Genomic DNA, 27,710 nt, shown 5'->3' on the forward strand with positions numbered 1-27,710 from the left:
CAACGCAGCAGCATCTGGAGATGCCTCTGCTTGGAAAATATAAATATATTATTGCTGCTAATAGCCACATTCGTCTTACAATGCAAATACAGTAGTCCACTGTATGATTATCTCTTCTAACATCCAGTTGAATGACAGAACTTTGTTAATAAGTCCAAAACCCAATTCTCACGTCAGGCCGGTTTTGGTCTGATATGTTTTGCCTGCTCTCTGCTGGTCAACGAGAGTATGATAGGGTTCCTCATACAGAACGTTCTGATGGTAACGTTTGGATGGAGATGGTGTTTAAGTGGGCCAGTACGCAGCAGTGTGGTGTACCAGCACTTCTCAGTTTTAGCCTCAAACGTACAGGGACTTGACACAGTACCCTTACTAGTCACATAACTCTTTTGCACGTTGTGATTCTCTGATGACCAGATTTAAAAACAAAACAACAAAACAACAAAAATTACAGTCTGTGCTGCTCACCACTAATGGGAGTGTTGACTTCTTGCATGCACACAAGACCCGAGGTGCATTCAAATACATCCGGACATTTCAAGATTCGGTACGATATAGTTATTTATTTATTGCGTATTATCTATCATATGTATTTATTAACTAAATTAATGATATGGTTTTACCACACTTCCCAATTTAGTTGGCAACAGTCAAATAAGGAGCATCCCAGCAGAATTATTAATATTTTGCCAAAAATGTATTATATTTGTACATACATAAAATTTAAGAAGAAGAAAAATCATAGTGTGGCATTTATTTGATTTAGCTATATATTTTTAAATTGACTTTCAAAGGTCCAACACAAACTCACCTTGCGAGGCCTTCCTCATAAACGTAGATGAGGAGTGGATCGTATGATGTAACCAACACATACAAGCGCATGTCAAACTTGAAATCTGTGGAACAAAATGTAAAATGAAGGCAAATCATCTACAAATCTATTCAAATGTACCGGCAGTAGAGAATAGAAGTAACTCACCATCTATCAGTAGTGGATTATGAATATACCGGGACACCAAAATGTTGTCAGCCACTGAAATCTGATTTGGCTGTCGGTGACATATGACAAAAAAAAAGAAAATATTAATCAAAATTGGACACATTTTAACATAACACTGACAAGGTTTTGAATCATTTTAATTTAGGTTGTTCAGTGGTTGCTTATATGTCATAATGACAATGGTAAAACAAAATTTTGTCAGCTTACATTTTTTGACATTTGTGACATAAATGCTCATACACACTGGCTAATCCACAGGTGTCAAACTCAAAGCCCGGGGGCCAGATCCGGCCAGCCACATCATTTAATGTAGCCCGTGAAACGCTGATTTGACTTCAGGTTTCTGGCTAAAATACCAAACTTGCAAGTTTTCTTCAACTTTTAAAATTTTGGAGGACAAAAAAAAACAAAAATACATTATTTTCTTCCCAATCTCTCTTTTGAACAGTTTTTACTAGCCTCTGATTTCAAAGCTAGCTTAGTGTGTGACAAACACAAAAATACATTTGATTCACAGTCATTCCGGCCCTGTGACAGAAACTATAAGTACAAAGTGCCCCACAATAAAAATGAGTTTGACACCCCTGAGCTTAATCAAAAGGATAATAAATTTTCAGCATTTAAAGGGACAGTGCATCAGTCTTCTGAACCCCTTCCTAATGTGAAAAACAAACTGCATAACTCGGCCTTGGCACTGAATGTTTTGATTCTTAAGTTGTTCATTTTAACCCTCTGCCAGAAACTATAACTATAAAGTGGCCCACAATAAAAATGAGTTTGACACCCCTTGGCTTAATCAAAAGGACAATTAATTTTCAGCATTTCAAGGGCCAGTGTATCAGTCTCATAAACCCTTACTAATGTAAAAAAAAAAAAAAAAAAAAAAAAAACCTGCATAACTCAGCCTTAGAACGGAATGTTTTGATTAAGTTAAGTTCTTCATTTTAGCATTACTTTACTGTACTATATTTAATCAAATTCATAATGTTACCGTGGTATACAAAATTATTAGATGTTTTTCTTTTACTAAAACATGCATTAGTATATTTTAACGCTGGTCAGTATAGGTGTACTCTACTTGGACAGACAAGTATTTTATGAGGTGGTACTTTGTGTATACGTAGTATTTTAGACCCACTGTCTTAAAATAAGACATCAACAGAACCAGAAGGTAAGGTGACAATGGCCACTGTCTTTAATGACATTAAAAAAAAAGCTTGTGTTGACATTAAGGAGTGTTTCAACCACAAAGCTGGCTCCGGCTCAGTGAAAACACACACCAAAAAGTGTACATACTGTATATCTTCCTTTTCTCCAAACATCACTTTGACATCCTTTTCATAAAAATGCCACAGAAAAAGAATAATTGTGCAAATGTTTGCAGACAGTGAGAGGCTTGTGGAGCTGCTCCAAAAAGCAAAAGACCTTGAAGTGTGTGATTTACTCCCCAAATTAATTCATGTTTCAAACACAAGTTGATAGCGCTTTCAAATAGAGTGCACACCATCACACATAACATCTGCTCAGCCAACTGTTAAAATACTGTACCACTCGCAAATGATACTTACTCCATGACTATTAACTACAAAATCTTAATTACTATTCTCACTTACTCTTATTCTCACACCGGTGAAGAGTAATGACTTACACATGTAAAATCCATTCCTCCATTTTCTTAAGTACTTATCCAGTTGAGCGTTGCAGGGAGTTGGAGTCGATCCCAATTTTTCTCGTGAGAAAAACAGACTATACTCTGGCATGATCGCCAGTCAATCTCAATGCACTTCTAGAGACAGATGACCATTCACACTCACATTCACACCATCCACAAGTGGGAAATGAACTCCTTCTGCCTGCATGGAATCACGTGTGAAATACAAACACAAAAAAAGCAACATACTGGACTGTAAAAGTCATTTTTGGACCAGATTAAAAGGAAGGAAGAAAATGCATTTATTAATTTTTGTTCAACTGTAGGCTTCATATTTGGATGTGAAACACTAATATTAGGAGCCATCATTCTCAAATTCCCACACTATGAATGTGTTTGAAAGAGCCAAAAATGACAGACAAGATTGAATGTTTTCCCTGTCACTGCTTGGAAAAACCTTGGAATTCAGAATTGTGTCTATTTTGGAGGACTTTGTTGCATTCGGTGCCATCACAGCAATAAGGAATCCAAATGGAACAATTACTCACATTGCTGACTAAGTAGATGCCTCGTCCTCTTGAAGATGCTACTGGTTTAATAATCCACAGGCCCTTGTCCTTTGCATAACAACCTGAGTCGGGAGCAAGAAATAGAGGACAATTCAGGGTTGGAAGCATTATTATTACTGACTGAGATTTGCAATAAACTGCAATAAACTTACTGTACTTAACCACAATTCCACTGCTGTGAAACTATGATTTATATTCTATTTATTTATTTTATCTATATATTATTTATTCAATACTTTGTTCATATTATGATAATGCAGCAATCGGAACAGTGCTCCTAAACTTGTTGTATGCCTGTGTACAATGAAAATAAGGTTTTTTTTACTTACATTTTTAATTTACATCAAACTCCTTGGACCTCGTTATGAGGAATATAATAATTTGGTGGTTGTATATTGTCAATGAAAAATGGAATAGGGCCGAGATGAGTCCACCAAGGTTAAAAAAAAAAAGGCTTGAGGCATTATTTTGGCGCTGCATACACTTGTATTAGTGTACATGTCCACAAAAATGACAAACCAAATTTCGCAACAATGGTTAAAGCTCTCAAACAAAATCATGTTTTTCTAAAATCATATTCAATCACCAATTCATAGCGCTAACAAATGACATAATTGAAATTGACAATACAGCACCTCTTGCCAGTGATTACCCATGGCTTGGCGTCCATTATAGCTTAGTCCAGCATAAATTAGCTGTTAGCTAGCAGCGCTTGTGTGCTCCATATAGGCTGGCTTGATAGGCGTAAATGACTGCACACTTTAGATGCTGACACCCTCATCCAGTTGCGTCAAAGGTGCTGTTTCAGCCGGCAAATTCTTCTCATAGAGTGGACTGCTAAGCACTGTTTAAATTTAGGTTTAAAACAAATGTTGATCATCAAAAATTTATTTAAGTTGCTCATTCATAATTAGTTAAGTGGAAATGTGTTAATTTGATCTGCGTTTATTTTCAACAAGCAAATGTACTCAATAGGTGCAGCCCTCAGAGCTAGGCCATTTCTTAGACCTCATTATAAATGTACCTAATATTGCAGTTACATACTATCTATGAAGAATGGACAGAAATGAGCTCAACTTGGACAAGCAGGTACTCACTACAGAATTCCTGGTATTCCGACGGAAGCACAAAGGTCTGTGGAACTATGTGGAAGTTTCTGAAGCCGTAGGTCTCCTGCATTCGTTGGATGTTTTTATAAAGCCGATCTTTGCGGGTCAGTTCATAAGATCTGCAATTGGACATCATGGATAAATATGGTTAATTCAGGAACATCAGAAACTCCTGTGTGAGCTTGTGGTGAGGTTTAAGTTATTCTTCAATTATTCCTTTATCCCGTAGCATTTTGTTCCATAGCGTCTTTAATAAAACATTTTCCGATTGCTGTTGACAAAAAATCTCAGTAATGTCTAATCACTTAAGATCACAGGTAGCAATCAATCACAGTTGCTCAAATATCAGTTCACGACCCATTAAGGGTCACCTGTTTTCTGGGTTTGGTCATGTGATATTCTCAAACTGAGCCGTGATTGGTTGCTACCTGAGCCCCTAAGTACATGATATCATTTTGAGCCGACAGAAAGTGACAAAACTTCCTTTTGAAGATATTAATTAAATTAACATACTGTATGTAGTAAAACTGACATTTTCCTTGTACGCTGAATCCTTTTTTTGTCGCACTTGCTGTCAACTGAATAAAACATCACACCCGCTGAAGGTTCAGGAAACAACTAATCACAGCTCAACTTGCAAACATCATATGAACAAACCCAGAAAAGAGTTAAGCCATGATTGGACCTTCCCTGAGGTCGTCTTGAACACATGCGGTGTGATTTGTGGACAATAGTAAGAGGCAGAATGTGTTTTACATGAAAAATAAACATTATTAAATTATTTATGGATATATTTTTTGAAAATAGCTCAACACTAAAGTTATGTCTAAGAATGTTTGTTTTATTTATTTATTTAAAAGGTACAGTAGCCCCTTCTCTTGAATTTTGAACAGAATTTAGAGGTGCACACTATAAATTGAAGCACAAAGTACGTAAATACAATATGCTATATTGTTGAAAGATAATTTTGGATTGTCAACACAAAATATAATTGACAAAAAATATATATCTATTGATTTTAGGGACAATATACACTATCTAGAAGTAGTCTGACATTATTTTCTGTAAGAACATTTATTTTGAAACGTGAAAAACTTTGAAACCCAACCATCATGAAACGTATTTTGCTGTTTGTAGGATTCTTTGTATTTGTGTACATTAAAACGACTGTTTTAATTGGAATGGAATACATTACAAAGACCATATTGAGTGTTTTCTCCCACCTAGGAAAGTGGTTGACCTTCTGGAAAACTTGAAGGCTTTTCAGTAGGTATGGCTTCAGGTGGGATCCTGTCCACAGGAGGTTAAAGTTGTTGCTATTTGAGTGAACCTGAAAAAAAAAAAAAAAAACAATCTTATTTTTCAATGAGCAGGTGTGTACAGAGCCAATTTGATTCAGTGCGCACCTGACTTTTAACACCTGACTTCGGCAAAAGTGAACATGGCACAAGATGATCATAAATGACAAAAGTCATCATGGATACATGTGGCCGTAGGGTTATGTAAAAGACAGCCTCACCCCACACTGGAGAAATACACCCTGCTCTACTGGAATTATGACAAAATGATTGGTAACTCACATACTCATTATCTTAATCTGTTTTCCTTGATTCCAACCATTCATTAGGATGAAGGTTGTGTTCACATGAGTGCTCAATGTCTAGAGGAGCCAGATGTTTGCAATAAAGCCTTATTAAAGTCTGGCTCTGGCCATTCGCTGTGGTAGACACTCGTCTGCCTTTGATGATGGGTTTCTGGGAGTCAAGAAGCATTGAAATGAAATAAAAAGAGAATTAATTGTAACGGCTTGGAAGGCGTAGTAACGGGGAGTGCGTGGCCTTGTGAAACCAGATTAATGCTCTTGAGGTCATTTTGGTTCTTTCCATGCATGCGTTCCCAGGCTTTGACATCGTTATTATTTGGGCGTGGGGGGCAGCCCTGTTCTGTCCTACACAGAGGAGGCTCACATAAATAGTCACATAATGGTCATTTTGACGCTAATCTTTAACATTCGCCTCATTTTGTGTAGAACATTACCTCATGGAAACCATGATTGGTCAGTAGCCCCCGCACCAGGCGACTCTCAGTGCGCACAATCTTGAAGGCCATGTTGTATCGCTCTAGAAAGAGAACCAGATCGTCATTTAATGGACGGTCTAAGTGCCAAAATGCAACTTATATTATGCAACTTGTAGTTCCACTGAAACGGTGCTTCTCAAATCGGAGGGGCGCGGATGACCCCAGGGAAAAGGATTTGTTATTGCCATGTGAAGTGTAATTGTAATAAAATAAAGATTGGCATCTTTTCTTCTCAGGCACTTTGATGCACAAACCTTTAACCTATATAAATGCTGTAAGAAATGTTTAATAGCTGTTGAAAGCTGGTTTATATTGCACTTTTCTTATGTCTTTGTTAAAAAAGTTTTATGTATTCTTATTCAATTTTTATAGATAATAACGTTATTTATGGTCACCGTGGCAAGTGGGGGGGGGGGCACGAAAAGTTTTCTCTTTCCTTTGCAAAATAAAATTTAGAAGCACTGCACTAAAATATATAAATCAAAATATATATAAAATATGCTAAAATAAATAAATAATAGATGCACTTTATAGTAGAGTGCATTTTCCACGCTACCAAAACATTACTTTGCCCTTAGAACAACTTGTTTCACTGGAGATTCTCTTGAACCGCTAATTCTAAAGTCAAAATCCATACTTTATTCAAGTACCTCCGCCAGCAAAGATGGATCCATGCTTTGAAACAATGGCTTCAGGGAAAAATAGGAAGATTGGGATTGTCCTGCTGAGGCCACTCCAGGCAATGCAAGGATGATCTCTAGTCATTAAAAAACAACAACAACAAAATTAGATGATGAGGCACCACTATAGTCAGATTTTCTCAAGATCATCATGAGGAGCTAGATGAGGAAAAAACACATACTGTACTAACAAATGATCTTACACTATCTGAGTGCACCAGACACAGCTGGCTTATCAAGTTGAAAATATGATAAGACAGCATGTTGATGTGGAAGAACTCAATCAGCCATGGCTGCGCCTGATAAGGCAAGGAGGCATGTAAATAATTGCTGCCCTCAGCTTAGGTATCCAGGTTTGATACATGATACATCAGATATCATCTTAACTGTTGCTTTCTTTGGAAAAAAACACGATTAAGACCAGTGACATATGATGTGCTAGCCAAAATCAAAAAGACAGAACATTTGAACTCACACACACAGAAAACACACTCCTTTATTGTATCTGTGGAAGAGTTGTGCATGTTCTCTGATTGTCACTTACATTAAATTCATTATTTGCATTGGACTGTGTCAAATGTTTATTAGTGCTGAAAACTTGTCCAGCAGCATTCAATCCTACAAATATTCCCGGACAGGCAGTATTGTTCATTCACTTTTGGGACGTACACTGTATGCAATGCACATCTAAGTTTTTCCTCTTTTTAGTGCCAAGTGGCCTGCAATCCAGTGGCTATTGATTTATGGCAAGAGATATCAGAACAAAAACAGGGAAGCAACACATGAAGCCAAACAATATTAATAATTTTCAGGAAAAAAAAAATAAAAAATCTATATATATATATATATATATATATATATATATATATATATATATATATATATATATATATATATATATATATAAATATATGTATCTCCAACTATATTAGCGCATATTTCTAAATCCTCTTTCTAATTCAGTTGTGAAACTCTTCTTTGTGGCTGTGTATTTTGGATTACACAAGGTGTGCAAACCTGATGAAACGACTGTCATTTCCATGAAGTTTAAACGTGAAAAATTATTGAAGATATGAGCGTAATGACCAAACAAATTAAACCGTCAGTTGGGGCACTGTAGCACACCAGAGCTGATGATAATTGTGTTCCGAGAATAAAAGATGGGGCTTTGTCAATGTGAAGAAACTTCAGTCTGATGTGTATGCATGTATGGATGGATGACACTTTTTGGGCGAGATGTATAAACGACTGAGGAAGGACTCACTCATGATCATCCACAGAAGAGGAATCTGAGTCCTCCTTATCCCTGGCAACAGCTGGCATCTCCAAAGAGAGCTCAAATCCTCCTGGGATCAGGTGTCTGCCATTGTAGCTCCCTCCTGAGGCAAACCAAGACAAATACAATATGGTTGAGCTCTAAATCCAGAGAGGATGCGACTCAAATAAGGAGGAACATAGCATGACAGATGGTTTGTAGCTCTACTTGTGAAATAGTCTGCCGTTTAACGTTAGTAGGTAACTGTGCGTATCTTTACAAATGGTGAATCCTGACAACAGAAGAATTGTTAGCTACAAGAAACTGACACGCAACTAAATAAAAACAAAAACAAAACATAGTCGTCCATTGTCTGCGTTGCAGTAGCAATGCACGAAAATACTGAGATGCAACGCGATACATGCAGCTTGTTGCATGAGGGGAAAAACTGAGAAAACTTGCCTTTATATCAGGACTGCTGCTGAAAGCTAACTATAGCGTAGTTGTGCAGGGAGAGTTGCTCATCGCTGCTAATCTTCCTTGTTACTACAACAACTATGTAGCAACACTACACGGCGCATGCGCACTTTCAGATTACCTGCCATTTATTCTTCCTCCACTAAATAATGGTTTTTTTATACTGCATGTAAACATATATATAGATAGATATATAACAAGTAGAGTGACAAAAATTGTATAAACTTGAAAAAAATAAAACAATTCAGAAACCACGTTCTATTGCTTTGTCAGAGTAGTCGACTATCACAATTCATATCACCACGGTGAACTGTCTTCTCTTGAATTACAACTCTTTGATAATCACAACCAACCCCACGCATGGTCCGTAATTTCTGAAATGTGATTGGTTATAAACAAAAGTAGGCGAAACCAAAACTCTCAATCTGACCAATAATATTAATGGTACGACTGAATAGGACCATTCTGTCAGGTTTGTTATAGGTTACTATAGAGCTATTCGAGCGAAAAAACGTCATATTTTCTTATCGTTTTTTTAACCGATCTGTGGACTGAGGAGTTTATCACATTGAGGTATGACGAACGGCGCTCGGAAATGACACCAATAATGCCATTTGACCTTATTTTGTAGCAAGGTTTTACGGCAAATATTAGTCTGTTAGTCTTTTTATTCAAACACTTGGCAGGTAAGCAAATTAACAACCATTTTTCAAATGCATGGGTTTGAGTGGATTCTAATTGATTTACTTGATTCATTTGAATAAAGGAGGTACAAAAAAAATGAGTCGCTTCTTAAACGTCCTGAGAAGCTGGTTGGTGATGGTTTCCGTCATTGCGATGGGAAACACTGTGCAAAGCTTCAGAGATCACAGCTTCCTGTCAGAGAAGCTGTACACAGGCACGCCTGAGTTTGGTGAGCGAATTGGATTCTTCTTAAATGAGGGCACTAATATCTTTGGGGGTACGTGAGGGCACTTTTAATGTTTTTTTTTGCAGGTATTTGCAAGTCTGATTTATTGCTATTTAATGCAGTGACAAGAACAGTATTTATCTTTCCAGATTGAGAGCAAACTAACTGGAACATGAAGCCACATTTCTCAATATAGTGACTTCTTTGCAGAACGTTGTATGCCTTTATTTTGTTGAGTTTTATACAGATCCACACAAATGGATGATGCAATTTTCTGGCAAACAAGTCAAAAATAAAACAGATGGTACACAATCTATCTATCTTCTTGCGTTGCAGAATTCCCCCCTCTACAAATGTAATTCCAAAGTTTAATAATCCAGGCACGGAAGGCACAGCATTCTAATTTAAAGTCTTCCAACCCCATCCAAAAACCCTTTCTGCTGGTTAAGCATTACATGGGCTGAGGAAAAAAAAATAAAAGGAGGTATATGCTTGAGAACTACTGGTCTAAAGGAATCAATTACCTATTTCATTACTTTAAAAAAAACAAAAGTAAAACAAAAACAAACATTGTAGAATGTTGATGTGTTTATAAAAGAACAAACAAACAAACTCAACAAGGGGGCAAATAATGATTTTTATTATGTCTGCACTTTTATTCAGTCAATGGTCTTCAAGCTCGAACATTTGGCATTTGGACACTGCTGTCATCCATCATTCGTTGTGCCTGCGCCATTGACATACACAACAGAACGTAAGAAATCTTTTTTATTACATTTTGTGTTTCCATGCATTGTCTTAGTGCTCAACTTCTTTAGATTCTCACATTGTGCGTCACCGGCAGGTTGTATCACATCACTTTGTGGACATTTGTCCTGGCGCTGGGTCACTTTCTGTCTGAAGCCTTCATCTATAAAACTGCACCTCTCACCATCGGAGTCATGGCACCTCTAATTGTGGCCAGTGGGAATCCCTTTTGTTGTTTTTTTTCCAATTTGTAAAGGATGACCACAGTCTGTAGCGTGAAGTAATTGCAGCATTTGTTTCCCCAGGTTTCTCAATCATAGCGATGCTGATTGGATTCCAGTGTTTTCCAGAGACTCCGGAGGAAGTGGGAGCGCAGCAGAAGAAACGGAACTGAATGTCCTCATGTCCGAGAGTCCACCAGACGCGTTTGGATTGATGGCGGTGTGCTGCTTCCCAGATGTTATTTTATAGTATTTCCTACAGTCAATCAAGCTTTTTCTAAACTCTACACGTGACTTCTCAGGCGCTTGACATTTCTTAAGGTTGGAAGACAAGATTTATTCATTTAACAATGGAAAAGAAACTCCACTGAGCCCCCTTGTTCATGTTAGTTTTTAGTGTTATCCAAAACACTGGACTCTGGTCGTTACTATATGAGGTCCCCTAGTAGAATAATTTATTTTATGTTTGAAATATTACAAAGTGTTTGATTGTCACAGCTTTGGGAAATGTCCTAAAATTCTTTAAAATTATAAATTAGCACCTCAGAACAATGACATACTTTGTAAAAGGAAAACAGCAACATATAACGTAAAACAAGTTCATCACAAAATATGCACACTGTGCATTCCTAGTGAATTTACAAGAAAAGCACATTTTTAAATAAAATATTAGTTTGTTTTTCTTTCTTGTGCAAAATGATACGATTTGATTTTCCTCATCTTCTTCCATAACTATGCAGATTGTCAGTCCTCAAGTTTTTGTCTGCCAGGTCTGGGGGAAGACCACATAGACATTCCAAAATATACATAAGACGCATAGCATGGACTGTTATTGCAGTCAGTAGAATTCAGGTAAATGCCGCGTGATCCGGAATGACAGGTGGAAAACCATCCAGCTGCCATAACATAAAAACTATCACAGTCCTGTTAATGTTCTAAAGGCAAAAAAAGCTTTTGCAAAGTAAAGCATTAAAGCAGTTACAATACTGATTATTGAGAGAATTACTGTGATTGTTGTAGTAGAGGACAAACTTAAAAAGGTTTGAGGTAAGAGCATATATAAATATTACACTCCACTTGACATTTAAGATACAAACAATGAACGGTGAAGACATTTGAAATTCTAAGTGCATTGTTCGTGTGCATGACTGACTTCTTGTGCTTGTAGTGGGATCCATGTGAGAATGTTTAGTGTCCTCATGGCACAAAATTGCACAGTGTTTCTTGGTTAGTACAGTGAGCATTTCTTCCTGCCAAGGCTGTCACGGCAAAACGCATCACAACTATTTCCTCTTGCATTCCTACTTAAAATTTTCTTTCTTTCTGGATTTCGCTTGAAGGAAGGCTTTCATCTAGAACAGTTGTCATGTCCTGGAGAAACAAAATAATAATGGCAATCACTACACAGTGAAAAGGATCTAAGCATTTCACTGCAACGATTTGGAATACGAAACACAAAAAATAAATACGGCGACGTACAAACTGGAGACAGTTCAACTTGTCTTGTTATACCACTGCTCTTTAAAAATAGCCACTGGAAAGGGCGCCTCTATCCAAAGAAACCAGAGCTTCAATGCCTTCCTACTTATAATAGAATTTTTTGGCAACATGCTGCTGCTCCCAATGTACATTGTGAAACTTCCCAGATTGAAATAATCCACTTACAACAATTCTTCCAATAAATAGGAACTAATGCACATAGTTCCAATTAGTTAAAAAAAACCCTAAGGCACAAGAAAATAAGTCAGCATTGTGGATCGCTGCTAACATTACTAATCCATTGGATGAGTTGGTCAAGGAACGTAACACAGTGCAAACATAAATCAGAGCAGTTATTCAACCTTGAACCGAACTGTGCTCACACCTGGCAGCTTCTACGTCGAGAATAAGCATTCATGTTGTTGGGGAGTTTATTGTTTAAGAGTGTGTGCCCCTACCTTGGCAGGTGTGTGTTTTGGTTTTTAGCAAGCTTGTAAGTTTATGTCAGGACTGCTGCCTCCAGGGGCTGCTGAAAGATGTGCCCCCGTAGTCCTGAACCGAAGACTCTGAGCCTGCACGCTGGAATAATAGCTTGAGTGTCATGTCTAGGTGAAGGGCCCTTGACTCATTCGCTGCCAGCCCAGTTACAATGGATTTTCGACATGCCGTCAATGCCAGTGAATGAGGTACATTAAGGGCTGTACACGCAACCCAATTGCCCAGACATTCCTGCACACTCAAACCCGCAGTACTACAAAATCACCAATACACATATAAGGAAAAAAAAAGGTGTGTGTGTGTGTGTGTGTATATATATATATATATATATATATATATATATATACAGTATATATATATATATATATATATATATATATATATATATATATATATATATATATATATATATATATATATATATATATATATATATATATATATATATATATATATATATATATATATATATATGTGCACCTTTTTTTTCGTTTTGCTTGAGTCATCAATCCATTATTTAACAATAATTAATTTACAGAAAAAAAAAATATGCGTGTGCAGGATTGCTGGTACTTAACATTTCTGTATTTGCATCTAAGGGCCATTAAAAAAAAAGGTAGCGGTACAGCATATGTTTAAGATGTTTTTAAAAATCTGCTGTCAATTTCAAAGGTGATTATGAAAAGCATGTTTAAGACTGTTTTCTGTTTCACTGAAATAGACAAAGACTGATCCCCCAGTAGCAGACATTTGTTCACAATGCCTTATTGTTGCCAAAAGATGGTGGAAAAGCACCAGTCTCAGGACTTTTGGCTTATCTCGTTTCTTTTTAATTTCATGGCACCAATTGTGCCACAAGATGACGCCAAAGCTTGACCTCTTTTAAATAGAGCTTTTGTCTAAGTATAAAAACACCAAACTGGTGAGTTTTTAGCAAAAAAAAAAAAAAGAAAGGTTAAGAAAGAATGTAAAAAAAAAAAAAGTAGTAGAATATGTAAGTGGGGGCCCACTGTACTGCATCCAACAAACATCTGATTATTTCTTATTTTCCTGAAGTTAATTTGTAGTATTTTCTTGGTTTCATATTGCAGTGAAACACAAACAAAAAAAGCTTGCTATACATGCTCGTTTAGCAAAGAGGCAGACTTCAATCCTGTTAGCATGACGTCTTATGCTGAGATTTTACATTTGTTTCCACTTTGAAGTATAAAAAAGTGCATTATTGCTGTTCTTGAACATATACAGTATATTGGCTGGTTAAATTAGCATGGGGAAGCCGAGAAAAGATTTGCTCTGAGCATGCAGGGAGAGCCGTGCATTCAGCCTGCATTTATTCATGCCTGTAGCAGTGCAATGCAGTGTGGGGTACACAGCCAAAATCAACCAGCAACGCTTGTTGCAGCACAAAAAACAATCGTGACATCAGCCACAATCCCTTTCCAGAGATTTGCCAATGCTGTCGCTAAATACTTACACTGATTGATTGCCCAGCAGCTTGTAGGTTGGCCTTTAGCCTCCGAAGGTCGGACTTAATGAATCCTGTGATGCAGACAATAAAGTGAGGAGACGGAGGCACATGGAAGTTCCTTACATTTTCTTAAACTCTGGGTTTCACGATTTACAAAATAAAGAGAAATCAGTAAAAGTATTTTGATTCCACCACTAGGTGGCAATCTTGTCCCTTGGAATATTTAAGTAACTGGCCCCATAAAAGGAGATATAAATTCCCCATTCTAAATGTTTCCTTACCAGTCATCATTGCTCCTACCAAAAGAAATATACACAGAAAAATGTTTCCTGCCAAAGTGCCCAATGTGTCAATAATCTTTCCCTGGGCGATGGTGAAAATGATTCCAAAGATCTGAAATGTAAGGAGATTGGTGAAAGGTCTATACTGTCATGTGTTAAGTTGTTGCAAGTAAGTGAATGAACTTGTTGCAACCTGAGCTGAGCAGTTGAGGAGACCGGATGAAGTTCCCTCGGATTCTGGGTAGGTGAGCTCTACGGCAAACTCAAAGCCCAAAGGAAGGTATCCAGTCATGAAGAAGCTGCAGAAACACATTGAGGCTCAAATTAAAATGCTCCAGTTAAATAAGGAATATGCAATAACTACAAAGTCATACAGATATAGTTCCCGAAGAAAAAAATGTAACTCTCAAATTGATACGAGGGAAATCTGCATAAAACATGCATGATGTGAATATCAGATATTTGAGAAGCTCAAGTCTTACTTTATTCAGTTGTAATGTTGATTCTTTTTCAAGAAAATAAAGTGCGACTAATGGCAAAGTTGATTTTAAAAATCCCAAGTAGCAACTTATGGCATGACTGGAGTGGCCATTGAATATACAGCGCAGATGCCCATTGGGCCAACGTCAATCACATTAAAATAAAAACAATTAACCACATATTTGGAGGACTTCCAAAAAATTAACCCTGATGTGAAACATTTGCTCACTGTCATAATAATGACCCACCCCAAAACTCCGGCTGTGAGAAACACCACCCACAGGTGGCCCAGGCTTAGTGTAAAGGCGTACACCAGCATCCCAATCAAGGAGAGCACATACACGGCCAACGTGGTCTGTCTGAAGAAAGGGGAAAGAGAATATTTAAGCCAGGCTACAAATCTTTTTTTTTTTTTTTTTTTTTTAAGAAATCCAGTTTAATCAGATTTGACAAAAATGTAGATCTGGGTCTTGTGAGTTGGCTTATATTTTTAAGGCAAAAGCTGCTCAGCATATTTCCAGAAAACCACATCAAGAAGAGTGGATGACCTCAATCTTTTTTTTCAAATGTTAATAGTGTATAAAAAATGAACTGTTTTCTCTTTTAATGGTACCGTTGACAGTACTTATTTTCATTTTTAATCCTTAGCGTTCTTGAAAATTTCAACATCAATATCATATAAACCAACATACTGATAAAAAAAAAAAAATGACCTGTTGTCATAGCAAGGGCCATCTGCACAAACAGGCTTATTCTGGTCTAGCAGTTTTTTGTACAACCATGCGTAAAATACTGCTTTTGTTAATATAACGTCATCCTCTTGCGCTCTCCCACATACTTTAAGACAACAGGAGAGTGTCAGTGAAAGCAATCTGGACCTAGCTGCTTTGACAGCTGAGCATCCAAATGGCACGAGAGGAATCTAAGGCATTCATCAAGAAGTCTTAAAGCTAAAATGTTGAATGAGGATGAAAATAATAGCCATTGTTGAAAATAAATGAAATTTGAAGTTTAGTGGCGGAAAGATCAGACCGTGGAAAAATACATGGTAAGTCTGCACTAGTTTTATCTGTCAGCTTCGATAAGCAGAGTAGGACATCAGAACAGAAACTCAGTCGCCAGTTCCACTTTGCACACATTTCTCCTCGCTCAGCTCCTTGCGACTATGTTACCCGAAACATCCACGAAAGGGAACTACACCAAATAGCACACGACGTCTTACTTTTGTAAGTGTTTTTACTACCACAGATCAACTCCAATCAAATTAACAAAACATATATTGATGACAATGTTTTGGTGTTATGGGTAGTTATGTTTCATGTATGTATGAATTATATATGTATATTTTGTATATGTGTGTTATTTATTGAGACAAATTCTTTCATATTCCCTTATAATCAAACTACCAACACTGTTCAGCTGCTACATTTACACTAGTTAGATTTTTACTTTCTCATTCTGTCTGTATACAAATGGGAGTCTCGTGCCACAAATGTAGTAGTCTGAACTGTTTTGTATATTGGTAGTTGGGGGCATATATGCTGCTAGTAGAACGCAACAAACACAGGAACTAAGCAAAAAACAACAACTTCAAACAAACAAACAAAATGCAAACCACATTAAAAACACAGTGAAAAATGCAATCTAAAAAAAATGGAAGCTAACAAAACAACAACGAAATATGCTACATTATATACATTAGGGGGTGGGACCAAATGGCATTGACAAGTCAGTGACATCATAGGGGTGCAAAATAGAGACAGTAATTAAAAAAATGAATTTGCATCTGTTTTGTTGCAATGTGTTTTTGTGGCAGCATCTTTCTATTGTTTGCATTTTTTTGCAGCTGTATCTTTTTTGTTACTTTTTTATAATGTCTGCATTTTTTGTTTGTTGATTTTTGTTTGTTTATCTCATCCCTGTGTATGCAGTGTCAATTCTGTAGAACTACTGTAAGTAATACAACTTACTGAATGCACAGTTGCAATTCTAAAAACATTTCAGAGTACCTACTTGTAAGTTTTAGTCTTGTCCAACCAAATTCCACAGAGGAGTGATCCTACCATGCCTGCAATGACAATGGTCAGCCCAATACGGCCTGCATTCACCTCTTCACCCTAAGGAAAATTGCTTTTAGAACATTGTTATATATCACACTCGAAAAAAATTTAACTCAAGGGCTCTTGGGTGAGACAACAGCCATCTGAGCTACAATATTGTCATGGTCATCTTCCAGGCGCTCTTATACATAACAAGAGTCTATAGCGGAGCTACAAAATGTGACAGAGCATAGGCAAAAAAAAAACAAGCAAAGAACAGAAACTAAAAATATATCATTATGAAATAAAGTAGTAGCTTGAGACTTACTGGATAGTGTTCGATGATCATTCGGTTCAAAAGTGTGGACACAGCATAAAAGCAGCCAACATTCAGTCCTGCAAATAAAGCCCAAAATATTTGCTTGTATTTACACACCATTCAGACTGAGTGCTGTACTGTATATCATTAAAGAATGCAACAACCCCTCATAAACTAAAGATTGAAGCGACACAAACCCAGAAGTTGCAGGTTTAACTTCAAAATACCAGCTGATAAAACATGATTTTGACACCAGTATCATCTACAGTGACACTTTTACAGTGCCATTTAAAATAAACAAATAAAAGTGAAGTGATTACTGGATAAGCGATATGCCATAGCTCGTGTGATTTACCACTCTTAAAGCTCAACAAGAAAATAAAAAAAACTAAAAAGAAGGCATACAATTTTGTGTAACATATTTGCTGCACCTAATGCATTAACATTATATTATATGTAGAGTTGGCCTGTTATTTTGTATGTAAAACACTTTTACTGAGTTACTAAATGACACGACAATCACCCATACACTAATGAAATTCCAGTTAAAAGCAGGACCAAAAATCATCTTTCGAGTATGTTTGACAGTTGGACAGTAGACGATAGGGACCCACCATAGCTGACCACCAGCAGCATGAAGGGCTTGTTGCACAGCAGCCTCCGGATTGAGGCCAGATAGGAATAGCTCTCCGGAGGGATGCACCTGGCTTGAGCCTGGGCCTGTGTGGGAGGGAGCTCGGGTTTTTCTTGGAACACTAGAAACACAGGTGGAGAAGTTCTAATGTAAACACAAGTTTGACAGATATAACAACCTAATGAAAGCAATGAACCTCGATCAGACAGCAGAGCTGTAAGAATAGCAGACAGACTAATGAGACATAAAGATACTTTAACAATCCTGCATTAGAACAACAAATTGCAGTAAGCTCAAATATGAACACTTTTAATGGTGTGAAGGAAAGGTGATGACTTGGATGATGATGACATCCATGGTTAATTGTCAATAACCCAAAAGGTCAATTTAACTATCTGTTTTCTGTACTGCTTCTCCTCACTAATCAAATAGTATATTCTTTGTTTAATTCATATAGTTAAAGTGTAATTGACTTCCTCTGTGGTTTTTGCAACCGCTTAATAGCCCTATGGAAAAGGGAAATAGTAAAGTGGAATTCTATTACATACTTGCACTTACTAGAACACTTTACACAAATATCAGTTCATAAAGAAATGTAATTTATATTTCAGTTCAACATAAAAGTTTAGAACAGTGGTTGTCAACTTCTCATTGATGCACCACCTGTCAAATATTTTTTTTAAGCCAAGTATCCCTTCCTAACCAGCGCAAATCATTAAAAAAAAAAACTTGATAAAGCGTGGAACTATCTCTAGAGCCCTCTGTTTTATTTCTTGCTCTCATCCGCCGTAAAATCGTGTCACTAACAACAATGTGCATTTGTGTTACAATTAACAAAATAAAGGCATGTGCACTAACACAATTGAATAATAGGTTGTTTCATGTCCCAATTAATTTTCTCATAATTTGAAAACAAAAATGTTCTGTTCCTGTAACAGCATTAAAAAACATTAAATTAGATCTGCGATTCCCTTTGAAACCTGTTAAAATTTCACATGGCACCTGAAGTCCCTTCACGTATCACTATGGCTTCCCCATTACAGAACCACTGTTCTATGTAGAAAAAGGGTTCAGCAACCCCAGCAAAAACTTTTTAAACTAAAATAAAAAAATCAGTGGTAAGGATTTGCAGTGAGTCACTGTCATGGACTTGTCAGATCTTTAGTGTGTGAGTGGGAATCGAAGTTCACACAACAATTACATAACTCATCCCTGCTTGTGTTTCACATTGTGTCAGAACACATCTATCAAATACAGTAGGTGCACAATTCAATTACTGCAGCACTGGACACTGGGTAGAGTTGCCTGGGGAGCACCACATATAAAATCTGGAGAAAAGGCTTAACGGTTTTGAACTTGACATTAACTGCATTATAGGACAAAAATTGTTGAGAGGGTTTCCTCAGTCTTAGTCGTGAGAGCGTTTCCTCTGTTGAGGTCTTACCAATTATCACAAAGATGAAAATGACGGTCGCCACACCAGCACTGATGTAGAACATGATTTTAATGTGGTGTGCCAGCTCCTCCACATCGTCAACATTGGGCACGAGGATGGGTGGGACCAGAAATCCAATCGCAATGCCCATCTGCAGATGAAAAATAACAATCTCCACTTAGGTTTGAGCATTTATCATCTTTTAAAAAAAATGTAAATTGCCCCGGACTGAAACATTAACATAGGACCACCGATAACCCTAACCCTCAAGAAAAAGTTATACAATATTGTGTTTGTGTTTTATGTTAACGTGATTTAGAAAAGAAATGTTGCTGAAAACAATTTAAAAAGTTTAAACTCCTGCACAGCCTTTGAATGACTCTGCACCATATGGTGCCTGGGGCGGTTTCCTTGGGGTCAACCACCCCCCCATCATATCGCATCCCTCGAGGGGGTCCAGCCCCACTTAAAGACTGTTCTACTGTGTAAAAGTAGTCAGGCAGCATGCGCTGTTTTTCAATCACCTAACATATTGAATTCGTTCTCAACTACATTCAAACTGTCCCAAGTTTGTTTTAGCATGTAACATCAAAACATTATAATCGCTTAACACTGGCCTCAAACCATTTTTTCTTGCTGGGAGTTTTTCACCCAAAACATTTCAGACGGGTGTATAAACTCCTATTTTGAGGGGAAGTTTTATACTGTACATAGGGCGGAACCAAATAAATACATCATAGATTGTATGGATGTCAATGACAATGCATCCTTTCATCCATCGCAGCAGGCTCTGAGGCTAAGTCAAAAAACAAAAACATGCATGACAATAACCGACAAACAGTGTTTGGTCTACATAGGTAGGGAGGACGTTTTTTCAAATAACATTTGGTTTTCATTTTTGGAAGCTATCTGTACATACATGGTCAAGTCAGAAGTACAGTAAGGCCCAATATGCATGAAAATAAAACCACCATTGCAAGTGTGCTAAGAGGTGCTGTTGATTAAACTCAACTCATTTGCAACTCTGGATGCAACACGTTTTTATTTACTTAAATTTACAAGCATTAACAAATGTAAACATTCCCAGATGTCTGTGACATGTTTTTATAACATCGTTTCAACTTTCGGGAACTACAGCATTCTTTATAACCTGTTTTTTTTTCTTGCTGGAAATACAACAAAGATAACACACTCACAAACAACACAATGCACGCTCTGCTTTCCACACCTAAGCCCAACAGGCAAACTTTGACACACCTGGTTTCCCAGAACACCAATGGAACAGGCCGTGGACACCTCCTGCTGTCCAAACCACAGAGAAGCAAGTTTGGATGGGATGCCAAGGACGTAAACAGTCGCCACTGAACACACAAACTGGCCGAGGAAGGTCACAGCAAACGAGTCGGGGTGAGCCGTGCTCGTTTTGATCCAAGCTCCGATGCAATTGAAGGCGGAGCCCACCACCATCAGTTCCCTGAGGCCTCGATTTTCCAGCAGCCACATGACGGGCACGATGAGAGGTATGTAGGTAAAGAAATAAACCATAGAAAGCCAGTTGATGGCCAGGTCATCAATACCATAAAAGTGCTTAAAAATGTTGCTGATGATCCCATATTGCAGCCACATCATGGCATTACTCATGGAATAGATGCAAAAGAGGAAGAGCATGACCCAACGGCGCTTGTACAGTTTGGTCTCCATGAGCGGAAAGAGCTGTGCACGTTCCTGGATGGACGAGTCCGATATGAGGCTGGTGTCACCCAAAGAGAGATGGCGATCGAAGCCTCCGTAACTGGTTCTGGTTTTTCTCGATGGAGCGGATCCATCAGGGCTGTCCAACCAGTCATGACAGAGCTCCTCCTGACTGCTCATGTTGCTTCCTTCTCTTTTTTAGGCGTCTGCATTCAGCTGGAGAGAAAAGCAAACAGTTCTCCTTGTGTGTGTAAACACAGCGGCCATTTACCTGAGTCCACTCCCAGTCAGCTGGTACTGCATATTTTTTTTTTTTCTCAAGATGGGAAATACTGGCCTCAAGCAAACTTGACTGGTTTTTCCCTTGGTGACTTTGAATGGGTAATTTTAACCCTTTCGCCGCCATCCAGATTAAAAAGAAGCTTTGATGTATATAGCGCTCAATGACAGTGAATGAGGTTATGGCTAGTTCAGGGAATACCTTCTCGCCATAAGTCAGCTGTGATTGGCTATGGCTAATCCACGACCTGGTGTGGACAAACGCTGCACAAAATGCATGTCTGGAGTTTCTTCAACAAGTAGCACTGGCAATCTCTGCAAATATTCACAGAGCAAGCCACCTATCTAATTAAAAAGCTCACAATATTCCACTTCCTTGGTCATGTGAATATTTCGTTTTATGTAACGGTTATTCGACAGCTCGAATTCCTCCTTTTTAGTTGCATCACTCACACACTATAGGACTTTTCTTGTATGGGAGTTGTGTTTCATTACATTGCTAAAGAAGAGCACATGACACATGCAGATAGAGAATAACCAACACTGCAATTTCACATAATATGGACAGTTAAACGTCAAGGGAAAGGTCAAAGACTAAAGTATCTTTTTCTTGTCCTCAAGCATTTTTTTCATGTATAAACTTCAGTTTTGACCTAGATACTAAACCATTTGCAAGGCTGAAGACCTGACTAAAGCCAAGAGTCTTCGTCTGCTTTTTGGTGTACCGTACTACCGAGTTTAAACGTAATACCAATGGTTTAACGGGTGAACCTGAATAGTCACTACGGTGTGGCCAAACACACTATAAACCCCAAAGACAACTGCTGCAAGAACAAATGGATAAATCATATCCTTGCTCAAGTGCTCCACTAAAATAGATGCAATAATAATGCAGCGACATCTCAGTCATCCAATCTGAGCTTTTATCAGCCTGCTGTGTCCTTTTCACCAATGTCTTTATTTGACTGATGTATGTTGAATGTCTTTCATTCAACTATTTACTGAATGTAATGATTTAAACCAAGGTAACAAAAAACGTGACATACGGCCTCGAGTTACGAGCGGGCTGAACTCCGAGGAAAGCCGAGGATCGCCTGGACACAGCAGGGTGTGGTTTGGTTTCTAGTCTGACCGGTACTTTGAGTTAACTGGGGGTGAAGGGGAAAAAAATAGACTGACGGTTTAAAATTGACGCATCGTCATTTGCACCGAAATGAGCACGCGCAGTCAAGCAAAATAGCCAATTGTCTAATGTAATATAAACATTTGATGGTTGGGTCACAAAACGTGCTTGACTTAAAGATAATAAATATTTCACAGTGATTTTGTGTGGCTACGACCACTCTGCCAATTTGATGGCTAAGCATCAATTTGTTGTGACAAATTTAGTACTGCACAATCGCACCTCACTCACGGTCACGCTATTCTCCAAGAAGCTAGCAAAGTTACTGGAAAGTTTCAGCTTCAAGTTGGACGCGTAATAGTTGCTTCGACGCCCAGCGGAGGCTTATTTTCCTTGGAAACTCAGTCCTCTGTGATGAAAATCCAAGCTACTTGTCACAAGAGGATTAACTCTAGACCGCTCATTAACATTGAACCAGCTTCATATTTTGCTTTTTAACTCTTACCGTTTCGACTGCCATACTGTACCTGCAAGATTGCTGGAAGGAGCGAAAGTGGTGAAATTAGTGGAGCTCTAGAAACAGCTGAACCATGATAACTGTAAAAGATTGTACTAATAATACTGAAAATGTTATCATGTATTTATTTTAGCCTACCTGAAGCGTCACTGTCGTTGTTTCATTTAACCAAATGAACTGTTATACTACACTAGCGCCGAGTAGGCGCAAGATGGCGACCTTGTGCAAACATCTACACGTCATTTCCCATTTGCGTTTGAACGCGGAACAGAGAAATATTTTCAATAATTAGTCGTACTGTACTTTAACTAAAATTTTAGTAGACTGCACGTCGATGCGGTTGAGTTCATAAATAATGTTGTTAAATAATGTTGCCCCGAATCGAATTAGAAAACAAAGCTGGCTATAAACCAAATTACAAAGACGAACAATTGTACTTAAAAGTTATACTTTTAATGTGCTATTAAGATATTAACTCATCGGGTATTTTTCTACGTTTTTCATTAGTCACACTGGTGTATGAAAGAAAAAAATAATAACTTTCATGAGTCATTCAACAATGGTAAAAACAATGACTATTCTGGTGAAATACAGTAAAATAAAATATCTATCGTAGTACTGTATCACTAGTCTTCTAAATTAAGTGTTGATATTAAAGAATGTCTGGTAATAGTGTGTGATTGCAGCGAAATCAACACACTAGTTAGTTTGACTGTCAGTTTAATATTTCTGAGTCCAGTGGGACAATTGAAAAAGTGCGTGCATAAAAAATATTATGGCGGTTGAGTAAAATCTTTTTTTTCCCTAATTTTTGACACATCCAGGACTTCTATAATCCCTATGCGCCACCCTGCTCTGTTTATCCATCCATTCATTTTCTCAACCACTTTTCCTCAAAAGGTTCGCAGGCTTGCTGGTGCTTATCCCAGCTGTCTTTGGGCTGCGGGTGGCCTACACCCTAATTTTGTTGCCAGCAAATCGCTGTTTACTATATGAAAAATATGATTTTGTCTTAAACCTGACACGTTAATTTCATGCAGGCAATTATAATTTAAAGTCCCTGTAAATGGCTGCATAGTTGATCATTTCAATCAAGATTGGAGTTAATGAGGAATCAGGATGTTCTAGTAAGTTATAAGAAATTTCAGAGAAGTATACAAGAGACAGTGAATTTAAGTATAAGAAGAGCTTATACTGACAACAATATACAACAATATATGCATGTTTTTTTTTTCTTTATTTACTGTGTGCTTTATGTTTGAGTGCTTAGCACACCTGTCTCAGTTTTGAGGTATAAAGTGAAAAGTTCTTGTGTGGAGTTTAGATTTTCTTCTTATCAAGGTTCTCAATCAAAATTAGATGAAAGAGGCTACCTACTATGAAGCCGGATTTTACAAAAATGGACGGATGGATGGAAACTCTCATTTGGCATGCTGAAGTCCTTTGAGTTATTTTTGTATGTAATACAATGCACACAAAAAATGCCAATGCAGTCGGGTATTTCCCATGTAAGAAAATGTTTGAACAGTACAAAATGTTTAACTTCATATCAAGGGTGATTCAAAGATAACAGCCAGGCAAGAGTTTCAGATAATTCCTGGTTGTCCTGAAAACAATGTATGTAGCTAACATCTCCAAGAGGGTTGTGACTGACTTCACCAAAACTGGATCTTTTTTAAGGAGACAAACAGAGCTCCTCCGGGCCGCTCATAAGTGTCTTTTCAAACCCGGGTGGTTAGGTGGAGAGAAAAACAAACAGCTCTCATTGCGTGCAAACACATCAGCTTAAGAAAGAAAGGTTTCAAATATTGACAACATCCTTGACTTAATTTGATATTGAGTATTGTTTATATTGGGAGGAATCCTCGTGACACCAAAACCATCACTCCTTACGGTATGTTTGTTGAGCCATGAGCAAAATATAAAAAAGAGTATTTGTTCAACCCTACAGCTTAGTCAATACTTTGAGCTACGAACATGAATAAATAACAATTATTTTTAAGAGAAAACCTGTCTCCAGTCTTTTGACTTCTCACTAAATAAAGTACATAATTTTGATTGACACGGGTTTACATTACGAGTGTGATTTAAAGTGATATTAAACTTATTTAGACATTTTCAGTGACAAAAAGTTGAAATTTTGTCTATAATTAATTTAATGATTACATTAGTTTTCATGGGCTGCACAGCGGAAAACTAGTTAGAATATCCGCTTCGCTTGAATTTTGCATGTTCTACCCGCGTCAGCGTGTATTGTACCTATGTACTCTAATTCCCTCCCATATTCCCAGAAACATGTGTGGTAGGTGCATTGGACACTCCAAATTTCCCTTGTGAGTATGAATGGTTCTTTGTCTCTGTGTGCCTTGCGATTGGCTTGCAACCAGGTGAGGGTGTACCCTGCCTGCTTCCCAAAGACCAAACGGTTAAGAAAATGGATGGATGGAATTTATTTTGTTCATGTACAATTAGTACTTTCATAACACATTTTCACATGCTATTGACTGAAAATGACATCATATTTACAGAAGGCTTAGGTAATGACCATTCACATCTCAACTTGTCAATGTCACAAGACCAAGGGTGATCTGTGATTCGTTATCTGAGGCTTATCTTGAGCATGTGATGTCATTTTCGACAGCAGGCAAAATGTGTTTTTAAAAGTATTAACTGTACATGAAAAGTTACTTAGTCAAAATAATTATAGACAAAATATGACATGAAATTTGATAAATAAGTGGACTTGCCCTTTGATAACATATTTTCCACTTGCTGTTGACTGAAAAATGAAAGCACGGGCTTGAGGCTCAGGTAACAACCAATCACAGCTCATCTTTTTTTCTGGGTTTGGTCATATGCTATCCACAAAGTTTTGATTGGCCGTTACGTGACCATTGTCCAGATGTGGTCATTTTCAATCAGACAGCAAGTGGAAAATGTCTTTTGTAAAACATGGGAACATATTTTAGGTATTAAATAAATTAAAGAAACAGTAATACATTTTTTGCAAAATGTTTGGAAGTACACTATTTAATGTACATTTTGGGGTTTAAAACGTGCAATACTGTATTTCAACCAACAATAAATGGACGTTTTTGTGTGCAAGATCATAATGAATCACTTGAACAACCCCCTGCAGGTCCATACCAAAGCTCACCTGATTTCCAAAGACGCCAATTGAGCAGGCGGTGGAGACCTCATCCGCGCCGAACCACACCGAAGCTAAACGGGAGGGCATCCCGAGGATGAACACCTGAGCCAGTGAGCTCGCACACTGGCCCAGCATGGTGACCCAGAACAGTCCTGGTTGTACGCTGGCCACTTTAGTCCACGTCCCCACGCAGTTGAGCACGTTGGCCAGCAGCGCCGTGACGCGCAAACCTTTCTGGTCCAGCAGCCAGGTGACGGGGAAGATGAACGGAATGTAGGTGAGCATGTAGACCATAGACAACCAGTCCACGGCGAACGCGTCCACTTGGTAGAACTTGACCATAATGTTGCTGATGATGCCGTACTGGATCCACTGGTACGCGTTGCTCAGCGAGTACGAGCTGAAGAGGAAAACTACAGCCCAGCGCTTCAAGTACACGCGAGTCGTGGGAGCAGGATCGCTCTCGCCGTTCGGGATGCTGAAGGACTGCGCTTGCTCGTTCGGATCTTTCGATTCAACGGGAGGACCGGTCTCCTCGGCGTTGTTACTGATATCCCCCATGTTAATGCGTCAAAACACATACACACAAAAAACGCAACACAGTCAAAGCAAATGTTCTCCAATTTGAGCACACCACCTCTCCAGAACTTCACTGAGCATCCAAGGTGACAGAGAAGTTCCAAGTAGGTGGGTACTTCATCCTACTCTGCTGCTGAGATAAAGCACAATGAGTTGAAAGTAAAGAACAGGGCGTTAGAAGGTCACGTGCATTCCAGGCGTCTTCTTGTTGGTTAAAAAAAGAAAAAACCCAGCTGATGTTGTTGCCCTACCTGGTGGTGAAGTTGTTACAATACAGTTCGACGAACCATTTTGGCCAAATATTTACATTTGACAAAATTTGACAAGAAATCACGAAAAGCAGTAAATAGAACGTTGTCAAATTTGACATGCCCTCTGTGTAGAAAATGTCAAAATTGCCTGAAGCAGCCTACATTGTAAGCATGACTTAGCTATATTATAAAGTTCTGGCCCCATCTGTCTCTGTTAAAAAAAAAAAAAGCCACTGTGACAATTTGGTGCCGAAACTTGCCCACTGCATTTATTCATAAATCCATTATTCGATTGTTGAGACCGTAATACCACATTCTTGACTGTGTTACCAATCGTGAACATTTTTATTACGAAATGAAGGCACTTTTATTTTTACTGATATGAAACAAAATCAGTTAGAATGTCAGCCTAAATTTGACCAAGTTTACTTAGCCATTTTCAGTAGCAAAATGTTAATAAACTATTAACATTTTGCTACTGAAAATGGCTAGAGTCTGTCTAGAGCTGTCTAGAGTCAAAGCAGTTTTCATTCACAATGAATAACTTTAAAACACAGCAAGTGAAAACCAATCACAGCTCACTTGTTTTCTGGGATTGATCATGCGATGTTGTCAAATTGAGTCGTGATTGGTTATCAGAGGCAAAAACTAATTATAGACAAAATACATGGTATTAAACCCGTACTGCTGAAAATGGCTAAATAAATTTAGTGTGCCTATTAAAGGGACAATGTGTAAGACTTAGACCATTTTTCATTACGGACAGCAGGAAGTGCTGTATTTACGA

General features: G+C 37.9%; 3 protein-coding genes across 10 annotated transcripts in view; 1 reads left to right on the top strand and 2 right to left on the bottom strand.

Annotated features, from left to right (window-relative positions):
• ttll5 (tubulin tyrosine ligase-like family, member 5) overlaps nt 1-8,890 on the bottom strand; it is a 55,478-nt gene extending 46,588 nt beyond the window's left edge. For all 3 annotated transcript variants that reach the window (XM_088432494.1, XM_088432495.1, XM_088432493.1), the window contains exons 1-9: nt 8,806-8,890; nt 8,353-8,467; nt 7,059-7,165; nt 6,367-6,449; nt 5,553-5,659; nt 4,318-4,448; nt 3,200-3,282; nt 980-1,049; nt 812-896 (exon numbers count right to left, since the gene is read on the bottom strand). In XM_088432494.1, the coding sequence (XP_088288620.1) occupies nt 812-896; nt 980-1,049; nt 3,200-3,282; nt 4,318-4,448; nt 5,553-5,659; nt 6,367-6,449; nt 7,059-7,165; nt 8,353-8,411 (725 nt within the window). In that variant the 5' untranslated portion in view covers nt 8,412-8,467; nt 8,806-8,890. The remainder of the gene's footprint in view (nt 1-811; nt 897-979; nt 1,050-3,199; nt 3,283-4,317; nt 4,449-5,552; nt 5,660-6,366; nt 6,450-7,058; nt 7,166-8,352; nt 8,468-8,805) is intronic.
• Nucleotides 8,891-9,283: 393 nt separating this feature from the next.
• On the top strand, nt 9,284-12,434 carry erg28 (ergosterol biosynthesis 28 homolog). Its single transcript, XM_088432529.1, has 5 exons — nt 9,284-9,506; nt 9,587-9,733; nt 10,394-10,484; nt 10,575-10,693; nt 10,783-12,434. The coding sequence occupies exons 2-5, from the start codon at nt 9,601-9,603 to the stop codon at nt 10,869-10,871; spliced, it is 432 nt and encodes a 143-aa protein (XP_088288655.1). The 5' UTR covers nt 9,284-9,506; nt 9,587-9,600; the 3' UTR covers nt 10,872-12,434.
• flvcr2a (FLVCR choline and putative heme transporter 2a) lies at nt 10,349-26,804 on the bottom strand. Of its 6 annotated transcripts, none has more exons than XM_088432498.1 (13): nt 23,081-23,117; nt 22,953-22,963; nt 20,589-21,239; nt 19,341-19,482; nt 17,877-18,017; nt 17,272-17,339; nt 16,918-17,021; nt 15,153-15,263; nt 14,618-14,723; nt 14,425-14,536; nt 14,150-14,214; nt 12,636-12,756; nt 10,349-12,069 (listed from the first exon to the last, which is right to left on the bottom strand). In XM_088432498.1, exons 3-12 carry the CDS (start codon nt 21,201-21,203, stop codon nt 12,682-12,684), a joined length of 1,539 nt encoding a protein of 512 aa, XP_088288624.1. In that variant the 5' UTR covers nt 21,204-21,239; nt 22,953-22,963; nt 23,081-23,117; the 3' UTR covers nt 10,349-12,069; nt 12,636-12,681. The 6 variants fall into 6 exon arrangements, with proteins under 6 accessions (XP_088288624.1, XP_088288622.1, XP_088288623.1 ...); XM_088432496.1 differs by having other exon boundaries at nt 22,931-22,963; nt 23,081-23,109; XM_088432497.1 differs by lacking the exons at nt 22,953-22,963; nt 23,081-23,117 and adding an exon at nt 26,100-26,209.
• Between the last annotated feature and the right edge of the window lie 906 nt (nt 26,805-27,710).

This window comes from Hippichthys cyanospilos, chromosome 14 (assembly GCF_059441005.1).
Source record: "Hippichthys cyanospilos isolate Australia breed blue-spotted pipefish chromosome 14, RoL_Hcya_1.0, whole genome shotgun sequence".
NCBI lineage: Eukaryota > Metazoa > Chordata > Actinopteri > Syngnathiformes > Syngnathidae > Hippichthys > Hippichthys cyanospilos.